Below are 27,293 nucleotides of genomic sequence, written 5' to 3'. Positions count from 1 at the left end.
TGAACTGATAGGCTGCAGCAAAAGTGCGCAGAGCATTGGGAAAGATTGTGTAACCTTAACTACAAAAAGTACATAGAGAGGCAGCATGTGGGAGGAGATAAACCAGGAAGGCTCTTGGCATGGCTATACAAGAGTGAAACCCCTAGACCCCCGATTAGATCGATAACAAGGGAAGACAGAAGGGTGGTGGATACCCAAGAGGGAGTTAATTAGGAGTTTGCAAACTATTATGGGCTGTTATATGGAGATGACAGGGAGGATAATTGCGCGATGATAGTAGAAACACTGGAGGACATAAGAGGAGCTGGACGCACCGATTACCTTAGAGGAGCTAGAACAGGTGGCGAGACAGTTGCCAACTAGTAAGACCCCGGGGGCGGTTGGACTCCCAAGTGAATTTTATGAAATATTTAAAGATGAGGTGCTCCCCCCGCTGTTAGATATGTTGAATGAGGCGTATGAGCTAGGCAGACTGCCAGAGTCACTCTGAAGCGATTATAATACCGCTTCCCAAACCTAATAAGCCAGGGCATAGCTGCAGTTCTTATAGACCCCTGTCAATGTTAAATCAAGACAGTAAAATTCTGACTGCCGTTTTGGCAAACAGTTTAAGGAGAGTCATAGGCAAATTAATACTCTCGGACCAGACGGGCTACGTCCCTAATAGGAACCTATCCAATAATCTTAGAAGGCTCCATAGAGTCATTGAATATGGAAACGAAAGCTAGGGCGAATTGGCAATTGTGTCGCTGGACGCAATAAAGGCCTTCGACTCATTCAAATGGCCATGGTTGTTGGTGTCCCTGGCAGGCTATGGGATGGGTCCAGGATATCTACAGTGGGCTAAAATGTTATACAATGAACCGCTCGCCAGAGTTAAAACAGGGGCAGTGGTATCAGAAAGGTGGAAACTCTGTAGGGGAACCAGACAGAGCGGTCATGGTCCTGTATGCTCTATATATTGGCCCTGGAACCCCTAGCGATCTACTTAAGGCAACAATATGATACGATAGGCATCCCTGTGGGAGATGAACGACACCCGATATCCTTATATGCAGATGACATACTATTGTATTTGTGACACCCAGAGGAAAACCTCCAATATATTTTGTAGGTGATGGGAAGATATGCGGGAATGTCTGGTATAGCGGTGAACCCTCAGAAGTCTAGCATGTTCCCATTAGGTGGATATAAAGGGATCCCCCTTGAAACAAATACCGGTGTTACAAGTACCATGGACAGCTAGTACATTTCGCTATCTAGAAATAGAGATGTACCACACGGTGGAAGAAGAGCATAAGCGCAACAGAGGTAGCCATTAAGAAAATTGAGAATTGCATGCGGTTCTGGGTAAAGCTCCCTTTAGCAATGATGGGACGTGGGGCAATGTTGAAGATGGTGGTCTTGCCTGGGTTCTTGCATTACTTCGGGAACATCCCATACTTGATACCAAAGAAGTTCTTCAGTAGATTGGACAGCATGTGCAAAGATTTCCTGTGGCATGGTACACGAAACAGAGTGGCCCTCTGGAAGCTACAGAATTTCTATGAGAAAGGGGGTATAAAATTGCCTAATTATGAAGTTTTATTTATTAATAATGTGTTACAGTTTATATTTAAACTTTTCACATACTGATAAATTATATAAAAATCACATATAAATACATTATAGAATATAAAACTAATGAAAGAAAACCGCATAAGGAAAAATTATGCCCAATTATGAAGTTTATTATGTTGCAAGTCAGCTGCAATATGTGGCCAAAGGGCTCTCAGAGGAGGCACCTCTGAATTCAGGTTGTTCAGGCGGGACTGTGCCCCATTTTATCTAAAGGAGATTATGTGGTTGCCCCAAGCTGATATGGAAGAGCACCCAAAGATGATGGTGCTCGGTTGGAAGATGTGGCGCAGGGCCTGTCAATTGATGGAGAATCCATTCCCGTGTTCCCCTCAGGTACCACTGGTTGCACTGGCGGGTGGAGAAGAGCAGTTAAGGATGATAATCAGAAACCACTGGGAGCCGGATGGGATAGCGACATTGGGAGATATTTGGCAAGAGGGGACCATAACAGATTTTGAGGAGTTGGGGGCAGAAACCGGGTTACACACTGGCCAGTATATCATGTATCATAGACTGGTGCGAAGGATTAAGAGAACATGGCCCGAACTGGTGCTGGAGGAGGAACCAGATACTACTATAGACATAATATATGACATAGCAGAGGGGGGACATGAGATATCTAGAATATATGAGATGATGATGTCCAAAGTGGGAAAGGAGGTGGCACAACTAAGACTAGAATGGGAGGGGGAAGTGGGAACCCCGATGGAGGATGAGATGTAGGAACGAGTCCAAGGGTATCACAAGAAGGTGTTGAGGAACGAAAGACTTAAACAGATGTAACTGTATAGTACGCATAGGGCATATCTGACACCCCAGAGAATAGCCAAGTTCAAAAATACAGGACGGCAGGCATGCCCTAAATGTGATGAGGAGAACGCGGGCATGGTGCATAGGTTTTGGTCATGCCTGGTTATTGAGCGCTTCCGGAGCGAAGTGGCACATAAACTAGCAGAAAGAGGTATTAAGAACGTGGTGGATACAGTGTGGGCCTGCCTGTTAGGGGGGGTTCCCTAGGCCATGGAAACTTAGGCATGTAAGCAAACTGAAGGATTTGGCATATGCGCTTGCGAAGAGGAGAATTGCTATGGGAATGGAAGACATGCCACAAACCACGATTGGAGGTATGGTGGGAAGGTGGGAAGATTTGCAGAAATGGGCGGAGGCGGAAACCATGGTATGGCAAGAAGCTAGCAGTGCTGAGAGGTGAGGGGGGGGGGTGGAGACCAAGACCCTGATGGCCTGGAAATTACTGATAGCAGAACTATTTGGGTCAATGCGAGACCCATCGGAACCCACGGAAAGGAATACCCTATCACAAGATGCAGAAACAGAACATTAATAGAAGTAGGCTCGTAACAGGGGGTGGGATAAAGGAAGCAGTGAACACAATTGAATGATGTATAATTGACAGCTCCGACAATGAAAAGTCGAGGGACCGTAATGGATTGCCGCAGGGGATCCAAGTTGTGGCTAGGAATGAGTGTAGACTATTTTTGTGTAAATGAATTACCTGATCATATTCATGTTTTGTCTCCATAATTAGTTCCTCTAAGCTACTTTGCCAGCTACAACCGCTGCTTTGTCCACTTTACTAGTCTTTGATTAAGACCTTAGTCAGCTCCTCCCTTGCACTTAGGATTGAGCCAAGAGCGCACAATTAATCCCTTTATTAAATCTACTTTAGTGTTCCCTCTTCTTTGCCTTTTCAATTGCCCCTTAGCTCAGACCCACCTCATGCTTTAAAAATCGATCAGTGCCCTAGTCTCACTCTGCATTCTCCAGTTCTCCAGTATTCCACCACTCTACTTCCCTATATCTAAAGCACCTTGATAGGGGCTGGGGTTCGACAGCCAGCTACTTCTCATGTCGAATGACCTACTTTCTTTACTGCAATCAGTCTTTTGTGCTTACATGCCACAAAACTTGAAATGTTTTGAGTTTCCAATCAACTTTGAAACGTTTGTCATGCTAGTTATTGCCCAGCCTGTATCGTTCAGATGTACCTCTTTTTCCACACCAATGAAAACCCACCGCAGGTGACATTAAGGGGGGTGTCAGTTACCCAAGACTGTTTATTTCACCAATCAGAAGCCTTAAAAGTAGATCAAATAGGCTTGATATACATGAGCCGGCAAATAGATAAGCGTGTGCACCCTCACCTATAGTAGTGTACCCATCTATTGGCGAGATACATTTTTGACAGCTAATTAAATCGAATATTGGTAGATAACTGGCACATTGAAGTTTTAACAAGCATTAGCTACCAATCTTGGTCCAAAATCTAAAGTTGCAAGCAACTAGACAGGAAATGAAAAGTCACTTGCCCCCTCAATTCTACACAAGCACACAGTATACCATTTTACTCAGAGTCAATTTAAGTGCAATTACTACATTGCTTTCAATACCATTTTGAAATATTGCAGTTTTCCACAGGAAATAACAAACATAGTAATTAAGAAGATTAATTAGAAGACAGACTCACTGTATGTTTATTGTTCTTTGCTGGCTTTCTTTCAAGCGAGTTGGACATCTCAAATTGGAGCAAAAACTCTCTTGAATTGTAGTCATCAGGTTTTCAAGATTCCTCGTGAAATTTTCATGTTCATTTCCAAACAAATCAATCTCCAATGATGCTTTCTGGATTTTGGAATTGTACTGACGCTTTTTCATCTTGTCCCAGATCCACAGCAACTTGACAGATGTGAAACTGTATGTGTCCATTAATTGAAGAAAACATTCAATAAACTCCTTTCCCAGATAATGTGACAGTTCTTTGGGAAAGGAGTTGTTTTCTCTAAGAATAACATATAGCAACATTAAGAAGCCATCAATTGTGCAAGTATTTTTCAGCGTTATCTCAACATAAAATGGTGTACAGGACACAGCTTTACGGCCAGCTTTGATGTTAAAAATTCCACCCCAAGGAAGAACAGGCCTCCAAAAAGAGCGATCTACATCATTATTTTTAACTGATGCTTTGATATCTTCAAACAATGTCTTCATCCTGTAACTTAAACATAGAGGAAAATAAATTAAGGAGCAACAAAGCACAAGCATCTTCTAAACATTGATGCAGATTGAACTTTCTACAAGATAAGTGGTTGCTGACATGCTAAAGGCCATGTAAATTAGGCATAATATTGCATGGCCATTTCATAGACAACAAAACCTCCTGACGTGACCACGAAAGAAAACTTTCCTTATTGTTGAAGTGAGTGAAGCCAAAGAAAGGGACATTCACAATTGAAATGTACTACGGGAAACCCAGGAAAGGGGAATATGTTGAGAGCTCAAGTGGTAGATTTTACTAAAGTTGGATACTGTCAGTCCCATTATGATTCTTAACTTAACAGTGGGCAATTCATAGCATATGTAATTAATATACAAACACATCATGCACAACTTTAGAGCATCTGATCAATCATTTGTTAAGAGTTAATAAAGACAAACGGCTTTCCAGTCATAGAACCAGGCCTAAACGTATTTGACAGAAAGGAAGGTCAATTTCACGTTATCATTCTTAACTGCATCAGGTCTAGTGAAATCATTTTTTTTGCAGAGTACCGAGTGCCATGTTCATGGTGCTCGACCTTGTGGCAGAGTGTCCCTTTTGTTTCAATGCAATAACTGCCCGGTCTGCAGCTGCCTTCTAGATGACAGCAATGCACTAGAATTATCCCAGTTACCTTGAAGCCAATTTGGGGAAGTCTGCCTTGTAATACTGTTGGTTATGGTAGTCTGTGGGTGGGGGTTCTGGATTCTGGAGCAGCTCGGAGGAGGATTTGTACAAAGAACCAAGGAGTCCGTCTACCTAAGGGTCTTCTGATTTCTCGAAGAAGCGATCACAGATGAGCGGTCATTGAGACCTGTATGTAGTGAACACAAACGGTATCAATGTGGCCAAGAACTAGTGTGGTACAATAAAGACCTTACATTACACCAGTCAGTATGTTAAAATACTCCACAATAAATATTCCCAATGCCCACACTGCAACTTCCTGGATGAAGTTTTTGGTGACACGATGCAGACCAATGTTCCTTCTAATTATTTTTCTCTATGTGCGCAACTGGTTGGCTGTTGTGCGCAAATTATTTTCCATGTGCGCAACGGACTAATGCAGTAAGCCACTTTGTGAGCTACTGTTGCAGAAGAGAGTTTGGAAAGGAATTTCCTCTTGCCGGCCACTGCAATTCTTTACAAATCTTACAACACTTTTTCCAAACACGTAGGCTAAAATAAAATGTCAAATGCGATTATACAGAAAAAAAAGAAGAAAAAGAAAAAAAAAAAATGTAACCAGTCCAAGACTTCAACATCTGCCTTGTAAACATACTTCGGTACTGAGAAAAAGGTATGTTTTAATTTTTTATTTATTGTGCAATAGCCAACATTTGAAAAAGGTATGTTTTATCCCACTGGAAAATCACTTGTGTATTACAAACACAAATATCTCGTCATAACTGATGTGGCTGTCAAGAAATTCAGACAGAATACAACATTTGCAGATGGATTAATGGCAATTAAAAGTAAGGTGTCAAAAACATGCGGATAGGAGTTCAAGTTCCACCTTAAAACGAGAAACAATGAACATATGATTGCTTCAACCCTCTAAGCTCGACTGATGTTTTTTTGAATTAGTGATCAGTAGAGCAGTGGCATAGGAAGGAACTCTAATCTAAAGAGGAATTTTAAGGGGCAAGAATCTCTTTTAATAAGCAGAAAGAATCCCTAATGTCAAAGCTAATCACTTTTTTACTCTGTGAAAAATCATTTGACTCCAAGTAGGGAGCAACATCTGATTAGAGCCATGCTTGCACCACTGATAGGAAGTGAAATGCCAGGGCACATCATACAGTGTATAGTTTTCCCCACCCTTCCCCACCACAACCTAAATAGAATTAAACAAGAGCCTTATTGAGGTTTATTATGGAGCCTGGTGAAGGAAAGTCACATATATGCCTTTTAAGTTAATAGCATCAATTCATCAGAGATAGAACTGATCGAGTGCATTGTGTAACAATGGACCCCTATTCTGTAATTCTTTGTGATCAGTTAAATAAGATGCTAGAGACTATACACAGAGAACATGTGGTTATATTGAAAACCCCTCAGCAGCTGAGCATAGAAAGAAAAAGAAGGTGCTGTTGTCTAGACAGGTACTAGAATTTCCTATCCGTTAGCAAACAAGCAACACATTTCCTTCAGTGAACTGCCGAAACGTCTGACTTGGTTTTTGAAATGTGCTGCTTTGTTCATCACCCGCAAGTAGTGATGACCTGTGCTCTTCCACCCATACCCTTCCCCAGCCCCTGCACTAGCCTACAATGAGCGATTGTAAACACTCACTGGGATATTTGCAGACCCACAATACTTTGTAAGCAAGGCATATTTAATGCCTCAACATATGTGCATTAAGAATGTCAAGACTCTGCATGAACACAATTCTTTTGCAGTGCATACAAGATTGTTTGCAACATACCCCACCCCTATATCACTGTGCAGGATTACACAAGTGCTCAGTGAAACCTTTTTTTTTTTATATAGACGCGAGCTACCAGACAACATGTGAAGGTCTATTCCCAAAAGAACACTTGCAAATGATGCAGATTGTTCGAAAAGCATTCTACTGTCCGAATATCCGGTGCCCTGATATGATGGGCGAGAAATCCCAGGCACAGTCCATGCCCATTATCCCTTGTTGGCTGAGTAAATGGTATTGCAATGTTGCTCTCCACTTATAGGGTAATGTTAGTAATGATAAATTAGGAGACGGTGAGCATCACATTTGTCTTCTCAAAATCTTTAGAGGGCAAATTCATATTTGAGTTTTATAATGCGTTAACTTGAAAGGGGGACACTTCAAAGCACTTGCATGACATATGTACAAAGAAGAGGAAATATGGCATAAGGGTACACATCCAAGTAGCCTACTTACTCACAGTCAGTATCCGATATTTGAGCTGGTAGTTCGATTATATAGTGTGGGTGACATTTTTGGCAACAGAAATTCTGGCACGTGAACATAATTCATGTTGCAACAAACATAAAACAAGTGGATGTAGGAACACATCTGCTAACCTTTCGTAGAGCCAAGAGAGGAAAAGTCAACATTGTCCGTAGCTGTAGTATCTTAATGTTTTCTGGGGCAGAAGTTGGTCAGAAGGTAAAAGTATGGTAGAGTCAGGTTTAGGAGTCATTAGCGGGGAGGGAACATTATTTTGGTTAATGAGTACAGGCCTATCTTGGTCAGATTCTTCCATTCATGGAGCCATATTTTGAGTATCGCTTTTAACCACTTGTGTGTGTATTTTGCTGTTAGGGATTTTAGGTGTCCCTTATGTAGTAGGGTAATGCAAATGAATAGAATATCAAGATTAATTGCTTACTTTAACCTTTAAAGTGCCATGGGTATTTCTCCCCAGTGCCAGGGCCTTTTTTGGTGATTTTGGTATGTGGCCATTCAATGGCTTGTAACTTTTTTGTTACATGAGATATCTCGGCCAAATTTGGCTCCTTTTTTTCCCACATGTAGGCGGTCGTAACGCCACCCAGGAATCCCAGGTTGCTGTAGGGGGGGGGGGGGCCAGAGAAAATAAGGAAAAAGTGTGAAAATTTTGTGTTTTTTTCAAAAAATGCCAATAAAATGATGTACAAAGAAGCCTGTGGTTTTTTCCTTGTAAGAGCTAGGAACAAATTGTTTGCTGTGCTGAGTTCCCCAAATTCGTGGCTTTCAGGAACAGGTTGAAAAAACTTATTTTGATGTGGTTATTAACCGTTTTGTGAGAGGTAGGCGATTTTTGCCAATTGGACATGCATGGACGGAATGGAAGAAAAGGGCAGGAAAGCCAAATTGGAGGACAGAAAGGCATATATTTCTGAAAAGTAGACAAAATTCCAAGTTTAGGAAGGGGTGATTTGCATAGGTCAGGCAACAACTAGGTAGGGGAAACTGCCATCGAATGGGGGAAAAGCGGGAAAATGACTGAAAAAAAAAGGTATGTGTTGGACATGGTTGGCTTGGTACGGCAATGGCTTCTATGAATTTTGAGAAAAGCAATGCTCCGCTACATTCCCCCGACTCTTGCAGTTAGGAGAGCATACCATTTTTGTAGTGTTTTTACAAAACAAGCAATACCACAAGCCAAACACTGAGCCATGGTACACAGGAGTTTTACGCTCACGGCCTGACCAGACGCACTTAGCATGTGTAAATTGGGAAAACCAATGTGGTGAGCAACGGCAGCCATACATTTTTTGAAAGAGCACAGGCAGACCTTTTCAAGGGTAGGTGACTTGTGCAGGTTACAAAAGTGTATGGTGGCTAAAGCAGCGACTAAATGTAGGTCACATTTGGGAAAAGAAAGGGTTGTGAGACAAAGGGCACCAGCAAATGGGTCAAAACGTTATGAAAACCACGCAAACACAACACATGGCCTATCGTCCCGCGTCCCGCACATCGCCCCAGAATTTATTACCCAGACACCCCCGCAAAGTCCGGGGCACATTTCGGACTTTGCGGGGGTGTCTGGGTAATAAATTCTGGGGCGATGTGTGCAAATCATACCTCTGCGGATTCCCACGGGTGTCCTCTTTTCGGAAATGCATGGGGTTCCCTGTTTTCCTCTGTGGCTTGGACACCCGAGGCCCATATCTGTATGTTGTGCCGGTCGGCAGAATGGCTGGGATTCCCCTCTGCAAACAGACTGGGGGTTGCTTGCGTTTTCGGCTTGCCCCTTGCCAGCCAGGTAGGTGCACCCACACATGTGAGGTACCGTTTTCATCGGGACACCTGTGGGAACGCGGGAGGGTAGGCCATGTGTTGTTGGGGGCGTGTTTCGATGGGTGCGCCGAGCTAAATGTGCGGAAAATGCGTTTTTTCCCCCACATTTCGGACTTTGTGGGGGTGTCTGGGTAATAAATTCTGGGGCGATGTGCGCAAATCATACCTTTGCGGATTCCCACGGGTGTCCTCTTTTGGGAAATGCATGGGGTTCCCCGTTTTCCTTGCTGGCTTCGACACCCTAGGCCCAAATCTGTAAGTTGCCCACATGAACAAATTGTGCTGTGGCGAAAGGCTTGGGGTTACCAGCGGGTTACCCTTTTCCTTTTGCGCCCCCGGTAGGTGCACCCACACATTCGAGGTACCTTTTTCGTCGGGACACCTGTGGGAACACGAGAAGGTATGACATTGCTGTTGGCGACGTGTTTCGGTGAGTGGACACAGGGAAATGTCTCTGAAATTGGCCAGAAATGAAGACAATTCTCAGACATTTCACTCTGGCCACCCACCGAAACACGTGGCTTATCTTCCCGCGTCCCCACATGTGTCTCGATGAAAACGGTACCTCACATGTGTGGGTGCACCTACCGGGGGCGCAAAAGGAAAAGGGTAACCCACTGGGAACCCCAAGCCTTTCGCCACTGCCCATTTTGTTCATGTGGGCAACCTACAGATTTGGGCCTAGGGTGTCGAAGCCAGCAAGGAAAACAGGGAACCCCATGCATTTCCCAAAAGAGGACACCCGTGGGAATCCACAGAGGTCTGACTTACGCAAATCGGCCCAGAATGTAATACCCAGAACCACCAGCAAAGACCCACATGGGAGAAGGGTGCCCAAGGCCAGGGATATTACCGCCGACTTTGCTGGAGTCCTGGCTGCCCTGCGTTACAGCTTCTCCCCACCAAGGAGTCTCGGCAGTGTGCCAATACCTCCCCGAAGGGAAAAGCTGTAATGCAGCCCAGCCGCAACTCCAGGACAGTTGGAGGTGATCTGCCCAGACGGGCCATTCCCACCCACACCACCAACAATCCAGCCCCAGTCTCACCCACCCCACTGACAGTGGGCCCTAACCATAGAATAATAAAAAAACAGTACTCACATAACGTTGCAGCTGCTCGGGTAGAAAAAGCTGTAAACAAAACAACGAACATGTGTTACCTACGGTCACACCAGCAAAATGTAGCCCTCCCCGGGGGCAGATAAGGGGGGGGGTGTGGGGGGGCTGTCCTGCACTCCTCCCTGGGCTCAGGCGTCCTTTCCTAGGAGCAGATATCTGGTCCCAGGGAGGGCTGCATGACTTGGCACCCTCTCCATTGCGGGTGGGGGGGGGGTTCAACGCCCCATCCCATTAGAAAATTCCCTGACCCTTTGGGGTGCCCCACCGCCCCCCCTAAAAAGCGTTCCACCATTTTCAATTTTTTCCTTTGGTAACCCAACTCCCCTTGGTGCAGAGGGTCACATTGGTGTGCCAATCTGGCGCCGGGGTGCCCAAACCTTACTGCCCCGTCTATTGGGGGTCCTGCCCCACCTTTTGTGGTGGCCCTCTCCCCCCTCACCCCAAATGGCTGGCGCGGGGCACCTCATGCAGGCCTCCCCGGGCCTCCTACAAACAGCTGCGTGAGGTACACCCCACCTCCATTTGGGGGGGGGGGGGGAGGGCCACCACAAAAGGTGGGGCAGGACCCCCAATAGATGGGGCAGTAGGGTTTGGGCACCCTGGGGGCAGATTGCCACACTAATGTGGCCATCTGCACCAAGCGAAGTTGGGTAAACAAAAAAAATAATACAAATTCATAGGCTGCTTTTTAGGGGGGGCTGAGGGGCACCCTAAATTGGCAGCGAATGATGTACTGCAACGGGGGGTGTCCCTCAGCCCCCGCCCCACTCCAAATGGAGGGCCCCACCTCATGCAACCCTCCCTGGGGGCAGATATCTGCTCCTAGGAAGGGGCATCTGACCCCAGGGAGGGATGCATGAGGTGGGGCCCTCCATTTGGGGTGGGGGGGGGGTTGAGGGCCACCCCCTGTTGCGGTACATCATTCGCTGCCAATTTAGGGTGGCCCTCAGCCCCCCCCTAAAAAGCAGCCTGTGATTTTGTATATTTTTTTTTGTTTACCCAACTTTGCTTGGTGCAGATGGCCACATTAGTGTGGCTATCTGCCCCCAGGGTGCCCAAACCCTACTGCCCCATCTATTGGGGGCCCTGCCCCACCTTTTGGGGTGGCCCCCCCCACCCCCAATGGCTGGGGGACACACCTCATGCAGGCCTCCTCCTAACGGCTGCGTGAGGTACACCCCACCTCCATTTGGTGTGAGGGGGGGAGAGGGCCACCCCATAAGGTAGGGCAGGACCCCCAATAGATGGGGCAGTAGGGTTTGGGCACCCTGGGGGCAGATTGCCACACTAATGTGGCCATCTGCACCAAGCGAAGTTGGGTAAACAAAAAACAAAATACAAAATCATAGGCTGCTTTTTAGGGGGGGGCTGAGGGCCACCCTAAATTGGCAGCGAATGATGTACCGCAACGGGGGGTGGCCCTCAACCCCCCTCACCCCAAATGGAGGGCCCCACCTCATGCAACCCTCCCTGGGGGCCGCCCCTTCCTGGCGGCAGATAGGGGGCCCCACCACTTGGATCCCTCCCTGGGGTCAGATGCCCCTTCCTAGGATCGCGCGCCCTGCACCCGATCCGTGACCAGCAATGCCTCATATGTGGTGTCCTTGGAAAGGGGAGAAAGTCCCCTTTCCAGGGACACCACTTTTGACCCATCCCTGGTGGTCCAGTGGGCCCCAGACCCCCTCCCTCGAATTTTTTTATTTTTTTATTTTCACCCCTGGGGGCAGTGATTATCTGCCCCCAGGGGTCTCTGCCGCTGTGGCCCCATGCCTTGGGGCCACGGGGGAGGGGGGCCGCTTACCTAGTAAGCAGCCCCCCTCCACCCGCGTCACAAACGGATCTCCATTTGATCCGTGACGTTGCTGCCTGCGGATCGAGGCGCCCTGCGCCCGATCCGCGGGCAGCAATGCCACACAATTGGTATCGTTGGAAAGGAGAGAATCTCCCCTTTCCAACGATACCCGCCTCGATCTCCGGCTTGAAATACAGCCGGAGATCGAGGCTGACAAAGAAGGTAACACCTTCTTTATCCACCGCAGCAGCCGAAAATGGCTGCTGCGGTGGATTTACTTTCAGTTTCACGCCGACGTGCGTTACGCACGCCGATGTGAAACTGAAGGTAATCCAGCCCCCTGGCAGTGAGGGGGGACCTCCCCCTCACATAGCCCGGGGGTTGGATTACAGTTTTGAGCGATCCCTGCTTTGCAGGGATCGCTCAAAACAAGGTGCCGAAAAGGACGAGCTATCTCGTCCTTGGCACTGCGTGTGCACTGTCAAGGACGAGATACCTCGCCCTTGGCACTTAAAGGGTTAAGAGAAAGAAAACGTCATTTGCTGTGGCTTGTGCTTTATACATTTTTTATTAATAGGTGAGAATTGTCTGTGTGCGCTGCTAAAAATCTGAGCGGCACCCAGAAGGAAGCTGGGCAAGCGCATATGCGCACAGCTTAGAGGGAACATTGATCCAGACCTCCATGTGATTAATTAGTTTTTGAAAATAGGTCTTGTTAAAGCCTTAATATTTAGTCAGAAATATGATCTTTATTGATTTATATTTGTACATTATAAGTTTGGCCCCAAGAGTGTGGAAGGCTAAGTAGCCCAAGCTCCAGCAGAGGAACAGAGGCATTACAAGGAGTTTGAAACATGAAGCTTGGAAGCGGTCGAAACTCAGGATGGAGCCTGGGCAGTGAGGCCAGATGTATCCATGGAAGGCGAAGACTGGCGGCTGAGTCTAGGTGGCATCCACCAGACCTTGAGTGACGCATAGGGGGACAATCTAAGCTTCGTAGGGTCCAAGCTCAATGGCTTCGGTAGCAAGCACTGAACGGACCAAGGTTAATTGTGGAGAGTGGGGACACAGAGCAGAGGGTGTTTGAGCTCCCATTGGAAGTGTTGCACTACAGAAAGAATGTAAGAAACCCAAGTAAGTGGTAAGGACAATGCAACATCGACCCAGTGTTTAAACATGTGGGCTCTTGTATATTCCTGAAAAGACACATCAGAAGTGATAAGCTAGAGCCTGCTGCCTCTGGTTTACCTGTCTGTTGCAGCCACAATGCATCCACGCTATACCTGGGGAAAAGGCAGGCTAGTTGCCTAATGATATGTCCAGTGCTCCAAATAATATTTGGAAGTGGGGGTATTTTACGCGATATTTTTTAAAGTTGCAAGTACAATTATTATTATTTTTTTTTTTAAGGGTGTCCAAATCTAAGTCCAATTCCAAAAGGGAGTATTTTATATGTGAATACACTTGTTTTACCTGGAAAACGGAAATCCTTCTGTAGTTATTCTTTCTTTGCACCCAATTATTCATACACATCTATAGTGGGAACCACTAGGTCTCAGTGGCATAAGATTACGCTATCACAGGAACAGATATCCACACCACTCCCTTGTGGATTACCCAGTACACACATGGTCATACATAAAAAACATAGAATGGCAGAATGTGTGGATAACTGACTTGCTTGATGGTGGCCGTTTAATTCCATTTCAGGAAGTAAAAAAATATCCTAGGGCTGTCCGATAGAGACTGGTTCCAATATAGAATGATACAATCGGCCATTAGAACGCGGGAATCTTTGTTAAGGGAACCATCAACATGTGAATCATAATTCGGAAGGGATATTTTAGAACATCCGAGAATTAGAACTGCAGACTAAATCATCATGGAAACATGACTTTAGCAGATATGTGGGCAGAGGATCTAGGTATCTCACTGGGAGTGGAAGACATTTACGACTTTGCTCAGATTACTCATACGTACGTCCTATAACCTAACAAAATAGAGATACACAATTAAAAATCATACCAAAAAAAAAATAATTTTACTCAGAGTAAGCAATACAGTATGAAACTTGCTCGGTCAACAGATTACTGAAGACAACGTGGCAATCTAGGATCTATAGGCCACATCTTCTGGTCTTGCCTGAAGATCAGGCCCCTCTGGTAGATAGTTTCCCAACGGATAGCTAGAATAGAGGGCACCTTGTTTTCATCAATCCCCTACATCAATGCCATTTGGAGCAGACTGCGACGAACATGACTATGCCTCGACACATAGACTCATACACATTATGCTGTTGACAGCTCGTAAGGCGCTTAGACTGGAAAAATCTGACCCCCCTCACTGAACAGGAAGAAATGGCTGGCACTGCAGAAAGAGCAAGTTATAGACGTGTCATCAGTGCCCCATGGGCAGACTAATTTTGGGAACTGATCAACACAGTAATCTAAACATAGATGCAGACTGCTGCTAAAGTGGAATTTGGCCATACAGTGCCAGAGGAAGAGGTTAGCACCGAGACTCACTGTATTCATCTGTCAACAGACGATGTGACATGGATGGGTAGGATGGAGGATAACACAAAGATGTTTCCTGCTACAGCTATACACTCGGCACAATGTGCTGGAGAGATCTGCTGGCCACGCACGCCAATAGGTTTAGGCGATGAAACTCCTATTGTATGATGAACTGCTTAAAGTAGATGTGGTTGAAAGCTACAGTGTGATATCAGTGTGTTTATAGGCTTAAATCATACATTCAGGGACAGTATGCTAATTTTTATATACTATTACATTTGACGCTTGTACTGTGAGGAGTGGTGGGGGGGGGGTAAATAGAGCAAATAAGGCTCATTCTAGTCGGGCGGGCGTGGCTACAGGGCCATGTAAGAAGACGTGCTCCCAGAGGAGCTCCTGCTGATCCTGCAACAATCCATATCAAAAGTGCAAATGCATGTGCCTTTGACAGATGAAAATACATGTGCATGCACACGAGCACACAGAGCGTGACTGCAGAAGATTAGGAGCCCACAGAACGTAAGGGTGCAGACGTTCTATGCAAAACGAAGATCGCGGTGGCCCGAGGCACGAAGAAACAAAATGGCGGACTGTTGAAGAACAAAGGGACCGAGCAGGAAGACCCGACGTCGGGACCAAGATGCATAAGATACGAAGCGCAAGTGTAGGAGTGAAATGAAGGAGCTCCGCCGCAGCCCGAGATACACAAAGCGCCTATAGCAGCTTTTTTCCCATTGAAAACGCGCTGTCGGGAACGCAGTAAACTGAGCGGCAACCTGCGCTCAGACGGCGTATGAGAAGCGCTATGAGCTGTTAGACCTTGCAGCCCGGACAATGGTGAGCCCCAAGATACCCCTGGCCGGAGAGCATACAAAAGTTGCCATGGAGCAGGGGAGACAGTGATGTGTCAGAGGGGATACAGTGTGGCGAACGGATACATGGACAACGAGCGCGGCACTCGGCTAAAACAGAGGAAGAAACTCAGATTCAGTCACAACCCCGACTGAACGTGACGTGGTGGCAGTGACGCCCGGATCCCACAGAACGGGCTGGTGAAGGCGCAAGCAAAAACGAGGGAGGTTCGTTCAGTGGGAAGAACGAAATGGGCAATATGCATGAGGAAGGACACATGTCAATAGAACAATGGCTGGACGATCGAATGCAGCTATAGTACATTAAGCAGTGGAACAGACTGCTAGAATGATCACACTGTACACAGAAATGCGTGACAAGTGAGGGCAAGATTAAATGACCATTGCTCTCTGATATTGGGGGCAGTGAAGCAGCGAGCCCAGACACATCGGGTGCCTAGCAGTGACAGTGTGGGTGCAACACCAGACCCAGTTTAGTGAGAATAGTATCCAACATTGGGACACATTGAAGCCCACCACATGGAGCTGGCGCCCACACACACAGCACTGAAAGAGGCTTGAGTACAGTATTTGGACCTGCATGGCATTGAAATACATGCAGGCGAGGACATCAGTGGCTCGCGCGTGCAGCACGCCCCACTATTCAACATACTGAGCATATTGCTGTTCAGTTCGCTTAAGACACGCAAGTGGAATGTGAGTGGGCGTATGGTATCAGGTGCCCTGGAAGTGAAACAAATCACGCTCACAGAATACAGACATACTGGAAATGCGAGAAAGTGCATTTGCATGGCAACTCGAGTAGCAGAAACACGTGGAGCTGGTGTGGGAAGATAGCCCCCTGGGAATCCTGAGCTGGTCAGGCACGGATAAACATGAATAATTGGGCTGATCACGGATATGAAACAGCCTAAGGCCAGCACACAGGCGGACTGACACACAGCCAGCGCAGTAGTAAGTCGGTGAAATATAAACAAGCATACAGCTAAAAGGAGCAGGGTTGGGGTCAGCGCCACGACACCGAAAGTGTACGAGTACGTGGGAGGACACAGCCCACTCTGGGTGCGAGCGGAGAGACAGGCGCACATCTGGACCGCTGAGGGTGGCTCGTGACCACGCAGACATTTGTGTGTGGGGGGGGGGGGGGGGGGGAGGCACGGCAGGCTTTCGCCCAATCGACATAGCAGGATGTCTTCCAAAGTGGTTAGACCCAGGATCAAACAGCCCACGATGGAGGCCTATGCTAAGTCGCCCCCGGGTGCGGAGGGGGGCAAAAGTAAGGAGACCCCCGCAGTAGCGGCGGAAGCACTGGGCACGATTCAGGAGGTGTTGGCAGCGATTGCTGATTTAAAAGTGGCCTGGGAGACGAAGTTGGGCCTGGCTATAAAAGAGCTGCAGGAGGGCCTGGACCTCAAGATCGGAGCGGTCCAGGAGGAGGTGAACCTGCTAAGACAGGATGTGCGGACGATCGCGGAGCGCACTGAGGCCTTGGAGAAGGAGATGGCCCCGACCACGGAGGCGTGCGCTGAGCAGGCAAAGGAGCTCCATGCCCTCGTGCAACGGGTGGGCAATCTGGAGGACAGAGCTGAGCAAGCAGAGGGGCGCGCCAGGCGCAATAACATCCGTATTGTGGGTCTACTGGAAGGAATGGAAGGGCCAAACCCCACAGAATACGTGGAAATCATGCTTTTACAGGAGTTAACAGGTGGGGCGCTGACCCAGGGGTTCGCGGTTGAAAGCCCACAGGGCCTTGACAAGGAGACCGGCCCCAGGAGCCCCGCCGAGGCCGCTGATCGCAAAGATCCTGAATTATCGGGATCATGAGAAGATTCTCAAATTTTTCCGGAGGGGAGGAACTATTGAGAGGGGGTCAGCAAAGATCACGGCGTACCAGGACTATTCACTGCTTGTACAGCGTAGTAGAATGAACTTTGGGTTGGTACAAAGAAGGCTGAAAGAAGCAGGCCATCGCTACATGTTGCTCTACCCAGCCAAGAACCGATCCCTTTTCTTCGAGACGCCGACTGAGGCGATGGACTGGCTGGACATGCAGGGCCGACCTCAGGAACCGGATGTCCAGATGTCTGTTGCGGAAGATAAGTAGCGTGTTGCTGTGGCACCAGGGGTGACATAGCTAAGACTTTGGGACTTGAATATAGGGGTGTATTATGCTTGTGGGGAGTGAGTCGTGGTATCAGCCGGCTGGTCCCGCCGAATGCACTTTTCCTAAAAAAGATGTTAGGGAGCTCCTGGGTGGCACCCTTTGACCCCAATAGTTAAAGACTTAGTTAGGTCACTGTTAGATTGGTGAGGCCCTGCGGGGTCCTAGCCCTTGGTTACGAGACAGGACCAGACGCAGGTGGGCCTGAGATCCAGGGATGGAGCTGGGCATTTGTTGGGGTAGGGGAGGGAGGTTGGGTTGTGTGTTGTGGGGTGAAGTTGGGGGAACCGGGAGGGGAGAATTGTTGGAAGAGGGAAGGGAGAGAGCCGGAAAACGAACCATCAGGGGGAGCATTGGCGGGAGTGGCGAGTGGGGAACAGACCGAGTAGATGGCATCGGGTAATCTCCGAATCGTGACCTGGAATGTACGGGGTCTTAATAGCCATCTGAAACGGAATAAAGTGATGCTGTACTTAAAGAGGATGCGCATTGACATAGCCCTGCTGCAGGAGACTCATCTCACAAGGGAGAAGCTGGAGGTGGTCAGGAGAAAATGGAGGGGTAATGTTGTGGGGGCTATGTACTCGGCGTACGCCAGAAGTGTTATCACTTGGGTGGCGCCGCACGTGCCGCTTCAGGTGCTTAGCTCAACAGTGGACCCAGAGGGCAGAATGGTGGCGGTAACAGGGCTCCTGGAGAACAGCGAAGTGCATATCATAAATCTGTACGCCCCTAACCACGACACAGCGGCTTATTTTAGGTCCCTTTACGGCAAACTTGGTCCCCTGGCCGGGGGCGCGGTGGTGTGGGGAGGGGACTCTGCACCCTGAATCCCAAAATGGATAGGTCAGTTGACAAGGCGGGAAAAATGGCGCCGGTGGCCAAAGCGCTGGGGACATTGTTGAATGATCTAGGCCTAGAGGATGTGTGGAGAAGGCTGCAACTTATGGAAAGGCAGTACTCGCACTACGCTGCGCCACATGACTTGTACACGAGGCTAGATTATGTGTTTGCAGCGGCTGCGATAGCGGGGGAAATGGTAGGAGCGGAATATAAGGCCCGGGTATTATCTGATCACTCGCCTTTGGTGGTAGAGTGGCGACACCAACCCCCCCAGATCGAGGATCCCGACATGGAGACTTAGGACCGAGGCACTGCAAGATGAGGGGTTCCGGGAGGATCTGAGGGATGCCATCGAGGAATATTTTGAGGTAAACACGGGCAGTGTAAGCTCTGTGGGAACGTTGTGGGAAACGTTTAAGGTGGTGGTGCGTGGGGTAGCCATTTCCAAATCCAAAGGGCTCCAGGGGGGTCTCGAAAGGGAGCTTCAGGAAACGGAGAGGGAGCTGGAGGGCCTCACACGACATGAGGACACCGCCCGTGAGAATAGAACCAAGATAAAGGATCTACAGCTAACCTGCAGTGCACTCTGGGATAGGCTGTGTAGACTAAATTACACGAAATACACTGCGAGGCTACACGCAGGGGAGGGTGGGGGGGGTGGGGACAAGCCGGGCAGACTGCTGGCCTGGTTGTATAAGAGCGAAATCCCCCGCTCTGATCAGTGAGATTAGGGACGAGGGAGGTTGTATCTGTAATACCCAGGAGGGGGTAAACGAGGAGTTTCTCAAGTTTTATAGACAGTTGTATGAGGATACAGGGGAAGATATGTGTCAAGACACACTGGACAAATTAGAGGACATAGAACTGCCCACCCTATATGGACACATTAGAGGACATAGAACTGCCCACCCTATATGACCTAGAACGCGCGGAGTTGGACGCGCCTGTCACCTCAGATGAGCTGGAGGTGGTGATCCTGAACCTGCCACGTGGGTCGGATGGGTTGCCTAGTGAGTTTTACAAGACATACAAGCAGGAGCTGCTTCAGCCACTGCTTGCCATGTTCAACGAGGTCTATGAGCAGGGGGAACTTCCATTGTCCCTTCGCGAGGCTGTGATCATGCCACTCCTGAAACCAGGCAAGCCGGCCGTGGAGTGCGGGTCCTACAGACCTTTGTCCATGCTCAACCAGGACAGGAAGATACTCACGGCGGTGCTGGCTAATAGGCTGAAGAGGGTGATCAGTAAGCTGATACACCCAGATCAGACGGGCGATCAGACGGGCTATGTCCCAGGCAGGAACATCACTGATAACCATAGGAGGCTACACCACATTATTGACCAAACTGAGGAGGACATGGGCGAGTTGGCCATCGTGTCGCTAGATGCGGTCAAAGCCTTTGATTCGGTACGGTGGCCTTGGCTGACAGCGGCCCCGAGGGGATACGGAATGGGACCCGGATACATCAGGTGGGTCCAGTTGTTCTACAGCACCCCGATGGCGAGAGTCAAAACAGGATCCATAGTCTCAGATATGTGGCAACTCAGCAGGGGGGGACCAGACAGGGATGCCCTTGGTCACCCATGTTATACATACTAGCATTGGTCCCGTTGGCGATATACCTGCGGCAACAATAAGGGGAGGTGGGTATCAGCACGGTAAGTGGTAGACACCTGGTATCACTGTATGCGGATGACATTCTCCTTTATCTGCGTTATCCGGAAGAGAACCTGCAGTATGTGCTGGAGGTGATGGACAGTTACGCCACCCTCTCGGGCATATCGGTGAACCCTGGAAAGTCTAGCCCGTTTCCCTTGGGTAGATATAAGAATGTCCCGTTACAGAGGCTGCCTATCCTGCCAATCCCATGGCAGATTGAGACATTTAGATATCTGGGAGTAAATATCTATCACAAGATCGAGGCGGAGCACAAACATAATACAGAGAAAGCAATAGAGGGGGTCAAGAACAGCATGGAGTTTTGGTCTAGATTGCCCCTTACTATGATGGGGAGAACGGCCTTGCTCGAGATGGTAGTCCTGCCTAGACTTTTGCATTTTTTCGTGAATGTCCCGTTTTTGATTCCCAGGAGCCGATTTGTGAGACCTCAGAGTATGTGTAGGGGCTTCGTGTGGGGAAACTCCAGGAATAGAGTGGCCCTGTGGAAACTCCAGAATCCGTGCGATAAGGGGGGCATAGGCCTGGCAAACTTTATTATCTGGCGGGGCAGCTGCTGTATGTGGCCAGATGGCTGTCGACTGACGACTCGGCGGAAGCTAGGCTTTTGCGGGGAGACTCGGCCCCATACTTTTGGAGGGAAGTGGTGTGGCTACGGAAGGACAAACTGGCGGGTAGGGGGCGGCTATTGAGGCTGGGAGGTCTGGCGCAGAACATGGAGGATGATGGGTGATTTGGAGCCGTTATCCCAGCAGGCCCCACTGGTGGCGCTGTGCGGGAACGACTAACTATTTGAGTCAGTCCGTAGATACTGGGAACCGGTGGGCTGGGCCACCCTCAGGGACTTATGGCAGGAAGGGGAGGCATTGGACTTTCAGAGGCTGCAAGAAGAGACAGGGGTGCATAGAGGCCAATATATAACCTACGCTAGGCTCATGAAACGGGTTAGAGAGAGATGGCCCGAGACAGCGCTAGCTGAGGACCCTGATGCCTCCCTGGAAACTATGTATGATGTGTCTGAGGGTGGGCACGAAATAGCGAGGATATACGAGCTCCTGAGAGCGAAGGCAGGGAAGGAGCTGCTCCAATTGAGACAGGATTGGGAAGAGGAGGTAGGGGGACCCATGACAGACGGGCAATGGGAGAGAGCCCAGGGGTACCATAAAAAGGTGTCAAGGAACGCGAGGCTCCAACAACTTCAACTGTATGTTACCCATAGGGCTTATCTGACTCCTGGGAAAATTGCAACATTTGGGGGCTCGGTTACGCAGAAATGCCCCAGGTGTGGGGAGGTTGAAGCGGGGCTGCTACATATGTTCTGGGCCTGCCCGGAGGTGCACAGATTTTGGGATGAGGTAAAAACGAAACTGGCTGGTGGGGGAGTGGTGTTGGACGTGGGATCAGCTTGGTCATGCATGCTCGGGATGTTTCCCAGACCACCGGGACTTAAAGCATACAAGCAAAATGAAGGATCTAGCTTATGTCCTGGCAAAGCGCAGAATTGCTACGGGCTGGAAAGCGGCCCACAGACCCAGAGTGGAGCTATGGTGGGTGGACCTCCTCAGATGGGCGGAAGCGGAATCCGTAGCTTGGTTTGAAGCGGTTACTAGGGGAGGTGAGGAGGAAGTAGGGCCCCTGCTGGCTTGGCGGCAACTGGTGACCTCTATGGCAAAACCCCACCAGGGGAATAACAAATCGGAATACTCGGATGAGGAGCGCATAGAGACTGCGCTACCCGATAATGCTCCTGTAGATGACACGAGAGAGCCGGCTCTAGTTTCTGGGGGGGGGGGCGGAGGTTGGGGAACTGCACTGTATAAAGTGACGGTTAAATGATGCCTTTTTACGTAGTGAAACAGTTGTATGGTGTGGTGCTTTGTTTGGTTTCTTTTTTTGAAAATAAAATAAATTTAAAAAAAAAAAACAAAGAAAAAAAAAAAAAAAAAAAGGGGCTCATTCTACGGCCTTAACGTGAAGTGTAGATGTTATGTGTTTTGAATAACTTTTTTTCCCCCCCATTCGGGGCTTGGTGTGGTTTGATTTACTGCTCTCCCTGACGCACTGCATTTTTCCCATAAGGGAAGCAAATCTTTCCTCGGACCATGTGTTGACGTGGTGTTTTCTGTATTGCCTCTTCTACCAAATCCAACCCCAAAAAGGAAATGTTCTTCTGCATAGCAGATGACAAGAGTTCCCTTTTCCCCCCTCCATCTATATGGGTGTATCCTTTCCTTCTTTAAGCATCAAACTATTTTTGTGTTTTAGTTGCTGAATGTCCTTCAAAATACAGGTGTCCCCACTGCACTTTGAATGTGGTTTGTTCGTTTTGTGCTTTGGCTTCAACGAAGTGTTCAGTGTTCCTTCACACCCTTCTTTCTTTGCGATTTCCCCCGTACTGTTTGGTAGACTGCATAGGTGCTGAAAAGGTGTATATTCAGATGTTTTACGTTTAGGGGTTCATGTCGAAATCTCACACAAATGTTTACCCCGGGGACAGTCCGATTTTTGTTTGGGCTTAATATTGTCCTGCGCAGCCTTCTGGGTATGTGTTGTCTACACAGCTCCGCCTGGTTCGGCCCTAGGGAGTCAGCTGCGAGGAAACCTTTGATGTTTCTTCTATACCCTGCTATTCGGAGAGGGGGCGGGCGATCTCAAAGCTGATGCCCCCTTCAGACCTCAACCATTTTCCACTGTAGCGGGAGATTCACCCAACCTCTTTACCGGCAGCATTGCATTGGCTGCCCAACACATTGTACAACGCTCTTAAGGCCTTTGGTTTAAACGGCTTGCACGCTTTGCACAGAGATTTGCTGTGATACCTTGGGAGAAAACTATTGCACAACCTGTGTGTGTCCTTCCAAGGGAATCCGATATTGCATGTGGGGCATCATTTAAAGAGTTTTTCTCTGTAGAGTAATCAAGAAACAGACACGCTTATTGTATTAAATGTCGGTGAACTAACAAAAAGGCATTCTCTAAAAGGTTGAAATGGTTGCCTTGGCCCTCACCCACTCCCCCTAAAGCATCGCCTTTCAGCACAATGCACTTCTCGTCTCAAACGCTGCCACCTCTGCCATTGTACTCTATGATGAAATCTTGCAAGTATACATCGATTAGGGCTCCAATGTTTCAACTGCTTCACGATAACTTACGGAGGCTCAGAGTTTAACATCCAACCATAATGGCTGGAAAAAAAAAAATCTGAAGACTTGGGCGAATGATGGATCATGGGTACCAGATACGGCTAGTGTAGCATGTATGATGCCCCTGTGGATGTCCATTTTTTGAGAATTCGAATAAACAATATGTAATACTCCGCACCAACGACTAAATAGCAGCCTATGCAAAAGAAAGCATGTGAATCCATGCAGATTCGTAGGCCATAGAAATATAAAGATATGTGCGGGAAAGCAGCTGTAATTTGTGCCTTATTAACATCTTTACGGGGGGGGGGGGGGGGCAGGAGGTCAAGGGGAGTCATTGTCACCTCAGTCGTTTGGGTTCTGCACTACAATATGGCGGATATATGAAGGCAGAACCTCTCTCCAGAGTCTGCACTCGGCTCTAATCACCTCAAGGTAACCACTTTCAATCTGTAAAGATCAAACACTCCAGAAATAATGCCACTTTTCCATTGACCAATAAAGTCCAATTTAGGAAGAAGCATTTCCACAGACAACCAGGACTAGTCTGCAGAAAAGAAAAGCCAAGCCTATCTTTGATTCGCCCAGCCAGTTTGACTGCTCTATTGGAGGAAGACATACTGGTCGTAGGCGACAGGGTGGGTTCCCTCTGCTATCTAATCAGCTACCACTCATGACTGTTCAGTGCCAATTTATCAAAATGGCAACCAGTGATTTATATAGGTGTAGCTCCTAAATGGTTTAATAACGGTCACTTTCCACTTAAACAGACGCATGAAAACAGGTCAGGTCAGAATGCAGTCCCTCTACCTCCCTATTCACACAGGTCGATACCATCAATAATATGTGCATTATAAGGCTAGGTCTCAGCACTAAGCACTGGCAATGCGGCTAGGGAGAAATATCTATGGGCGCGAATGCACGTGCCGCAAATGAAAACCTCCTCACACAAATGGACCTCCAACGACGTTAACGAAGGAGGGCTGGAATGCTCTTGAATAGAGTGCGATAGGAGATTGAAACAGAACCTCCACGGAGGACCCATATCCCACAGGGTGGCAAAGATGCCACACCACTGAGCTTACAGAAGACCAGCCTACCGCATCTCTTCACCCCCCGGCCGCCCCCCACGCCCCCTCACGACTCTCGCCTTTTTGGGCGAGAACTCTTCAGTCCAAGGGATCCAGGCACAATTTAATTCCACACCCATGGGGAATACCACATTATCCCATGGGACATGGTAATAGATTGTTAAATGTGCTCATGAGTAATGGCTCAAAGTATGTAATATCAAACAACGTACGATCTGCCTTATTACATAGGACCACACACACACACACACACGCACACACTGGTTAAACAGTTAGCCCATAGTCTATGATCACATAAAATTAGGTTAACAATACAAATTGATGCATTCCCAAGCAGTAAATCAACTAATCCTTTAATGCATGTGTATTGCTTTGTTGTTGAAATGAAATGGGGGGGGGGGGGAGGCTGTAATAACAATGACATAAAAGGTTACAGTGGCCAGAAAATGTCTTACCAGTTTGACCAGCGTAAACATCCAGTAGCAGTTGGGAGGACATATAGCAGTCAGGTTGTGGAGGAGCATTGCCTGCAGAATGCCCAGCTGACACGGTTATACTGTGTCGGACACGGGTGTAGCCCAAACACCCTATGGGAAAAAGAAATGTTTCATCAAAATGTATTTCGATGTCAAATATTACCATCAGTTGTAAAAACGTCAATTGAACTTAATCCAAACCCCCCCCCCCAAAAAAAAATCACGCAAACTCACTCATCGCCGCGGTTCTTGATGTGAACATAGCATAACTTTTCTCACTCGCCAAAAGTCAATCATCCCTCGCCAATGATTTGCAAAATTCCCAACGTCACAACCCCCTGTAAATTTAATCAAAATACGTTGCAGCTACCACACCTAGGAGATTTAAAGAAAAATGGGCAAGACATTTTTCACCAGTCACGGACAGCGACGCAGGGTTAGCTGTGAACAAATAGAACACTATCAACAAAAATACATGTGCTTCAGCAAAATATAGATTAGGACTCCACTCTCAGCCATTTACATCATTAGCCCTAAACAGGTTTCATTCACTTTGTCCTAACATGTATGCCTCCTGGACTAAAGCAAGGCATAAAATAAGCAGTGTCGCATAGCAATTCTGTAGGTTTGCTAATCAAATTGGCACTTGGGTAGTAAACCTAGCTATTTAAGTTGACATGTTCAACGAAGCACAGCTCGCCCTGCATGCCTCTCTTGCCCTTGATGCTCCCTTCAGCCTCGTTTCTCTGTTCACTACAAGTGGCAATGGAGAGAAAGTGCAGAAGTAATCATCTCCTCCAACCTTAAAGGAATGGTTCGCCCAAAAAATATTGCAAAAAAAGATGGGCGATAAAAAAAATAAAAAAAATATGGCACTTTTTTTTTTTAAGTCCCTATGTAAAATTTGGAGCAATTGAAGCTCAAAATTTACAAAAGCAAGCACATGGGGGCATCCATTTTGTGAAATGGATGCCCGCCTGTGCTCACTTTTGCGGCACTAATGAAGGAAAAGCCAGCCAGCTGTAGTAAACAAAAGCTGGGTGGCTTTTCCTTCATTGGTGCCGTGACTGGGAGGACGCAGACCGGAGACTACAGGCAGAAAAGCTGCAGCTGCATCTCGGTAAGTGCATTTTATTTTTTTAAAAAATAAGCACTAGCTGCGTTTTTTTCCCTGAAGGAGCCCAGAAAACTTAGAAATAAAACCGCAGCTTTAAAAACGTATTTATGTTTGCGGTTACAACGTTATTGTTTTTGAAAACGTCTCCCTCCCTATCCCTCCCTCTCCCTCTCCCCCCCCCACACCCACCCCCACCCCCCTCTACTCTGGGCCCTCTTCCTGCTCCTTCCTGTGAGGCCAAGAACCTTGGTGTCACCTTCGACTCCACTCTCTCCTCACATCTCTGACGTCTCTAAGAAGTCAAACTATCAGCTGCACCTTCTCAAATGTATTTTTCCTTTTTTCTCTTTCCCCCCAGAAGCTCACTGTCTCCAGAGTTCTGGTCCTATCAAGGCTGGAGTATTGCAACAGCCTCTTTCTAAATCTTCCTGCCTCGACCTTTACAACATATCCAGAACAGGACTATGAGACTGGTCCTTGGCCTCAAGCCCAGGGATCTCTCCAGCTCTGAAATCTTGTCGCTGGCTCCCGTGGCTGCAATGATCAACTTCAAGACCCTCTGCATTGTCCACAAGACTGTCTGGGATCGCTCTAACTCCAACTTTCTCTTCCAAAACATCTTCCTTCTTGCGCTCTCCACCCACCCACTTCCAACTCAAATGCTTCCCCAAGCAGAGAGTTGGGGGCAGATCTACCTCCTCGTATGAGGCCTCCCTCTCGAACAGCCTCCCGGGCCCCTCTTAAACTGGAGTAGAACCACCTCCAGTTCCAGAAGCAATTCAAGACCTTCCTTTTCGCTTCTGCTTGCTCTCTTCCTCTCCCTGCTGATGCACCTGACTGCTCCACGCGCTGGTCACCCTCTGAACTCGGGCCTATGCTCCTACAGGTCTAGTTGCCCTCACACTGCCTCAGGGCTCCCCAGCACTTAAGGGTCTGTATCTGCAACCCTACAGTCCTTTCTCTCTGCATGAATGAGCCAGCCGCTGGCTGCACGTGTGAGTTATCTGCACTTCCCCCGTCCCCTGGCACTTCTCCCCTTCCCTGCACTTGCGTGATCTGAACGACACAATGCCTAGTAAGAT

The 27,293-nt window shown here is 48.0% G+C and overlaps 1 protein-coding gene across 9 annotated transcripts in view; it reads right to left on the bottom strand.

The window, feature by feature from the left end:
- The window catches only part of C14H14orf28 (chromosome 14 C14orf28 homolog), a 337,224-nt gene that overhangs the window by 297,958 nt on the left and 11,973 nt on the right, over window positions 1–27,293 (bottom strand). For 4 of the 9 annotated variants that reach the window (XM_069637481.1, XM_069637479.1, XM_069637486.1 and 1 more), the window contains 3 exons: window positions 25,074–25,205; window positions 10,505–10,534; window positions 4,106–4,627 (listed from right to left, as the gene is read on the bottom strand). In XM_069637481.1, coding sequence (XP_069493582.1) covers window positions 4,106–4,627; window positions 10,505–10,506 — 524 coding nt within the window. In that variant the 5' untranslated portion in view covers window positions 10,507–10,534; window positions 25,074–25,205. Of the gene's footprint in view, window positions 1–4,105; window positions 4,634–5,309; window positions 5,334–10,504; window positions 10,535–25,073; window positions 25,206–25,328; window positions 25,470–27,293 lie in introns of those variants that run through there. The other 5 variants (XM_069637483.1, XM_069637482.1, XM_069637484.1 and 2 more) reach the window with 4 other exon arrangements.

Source organism: Ambystoma mexicanum, chromosome 14 (assembly GCF_040938575.1).
Source record: "Ambystoma mexicanum isolate Mex_15411 chromosome 14, UKY_AmexF1_1, whole genome shotgun sequence".
Lineage (NCBI taxonomy): Eukaryota > Metazoa > Chordata > Amphibia > Caudata > Ambystomatidae > Ambystoma > Ambystoma mexicanum.
This window is presented reverse-complemented; position numbering and strand designations above follow the sequence as displayed.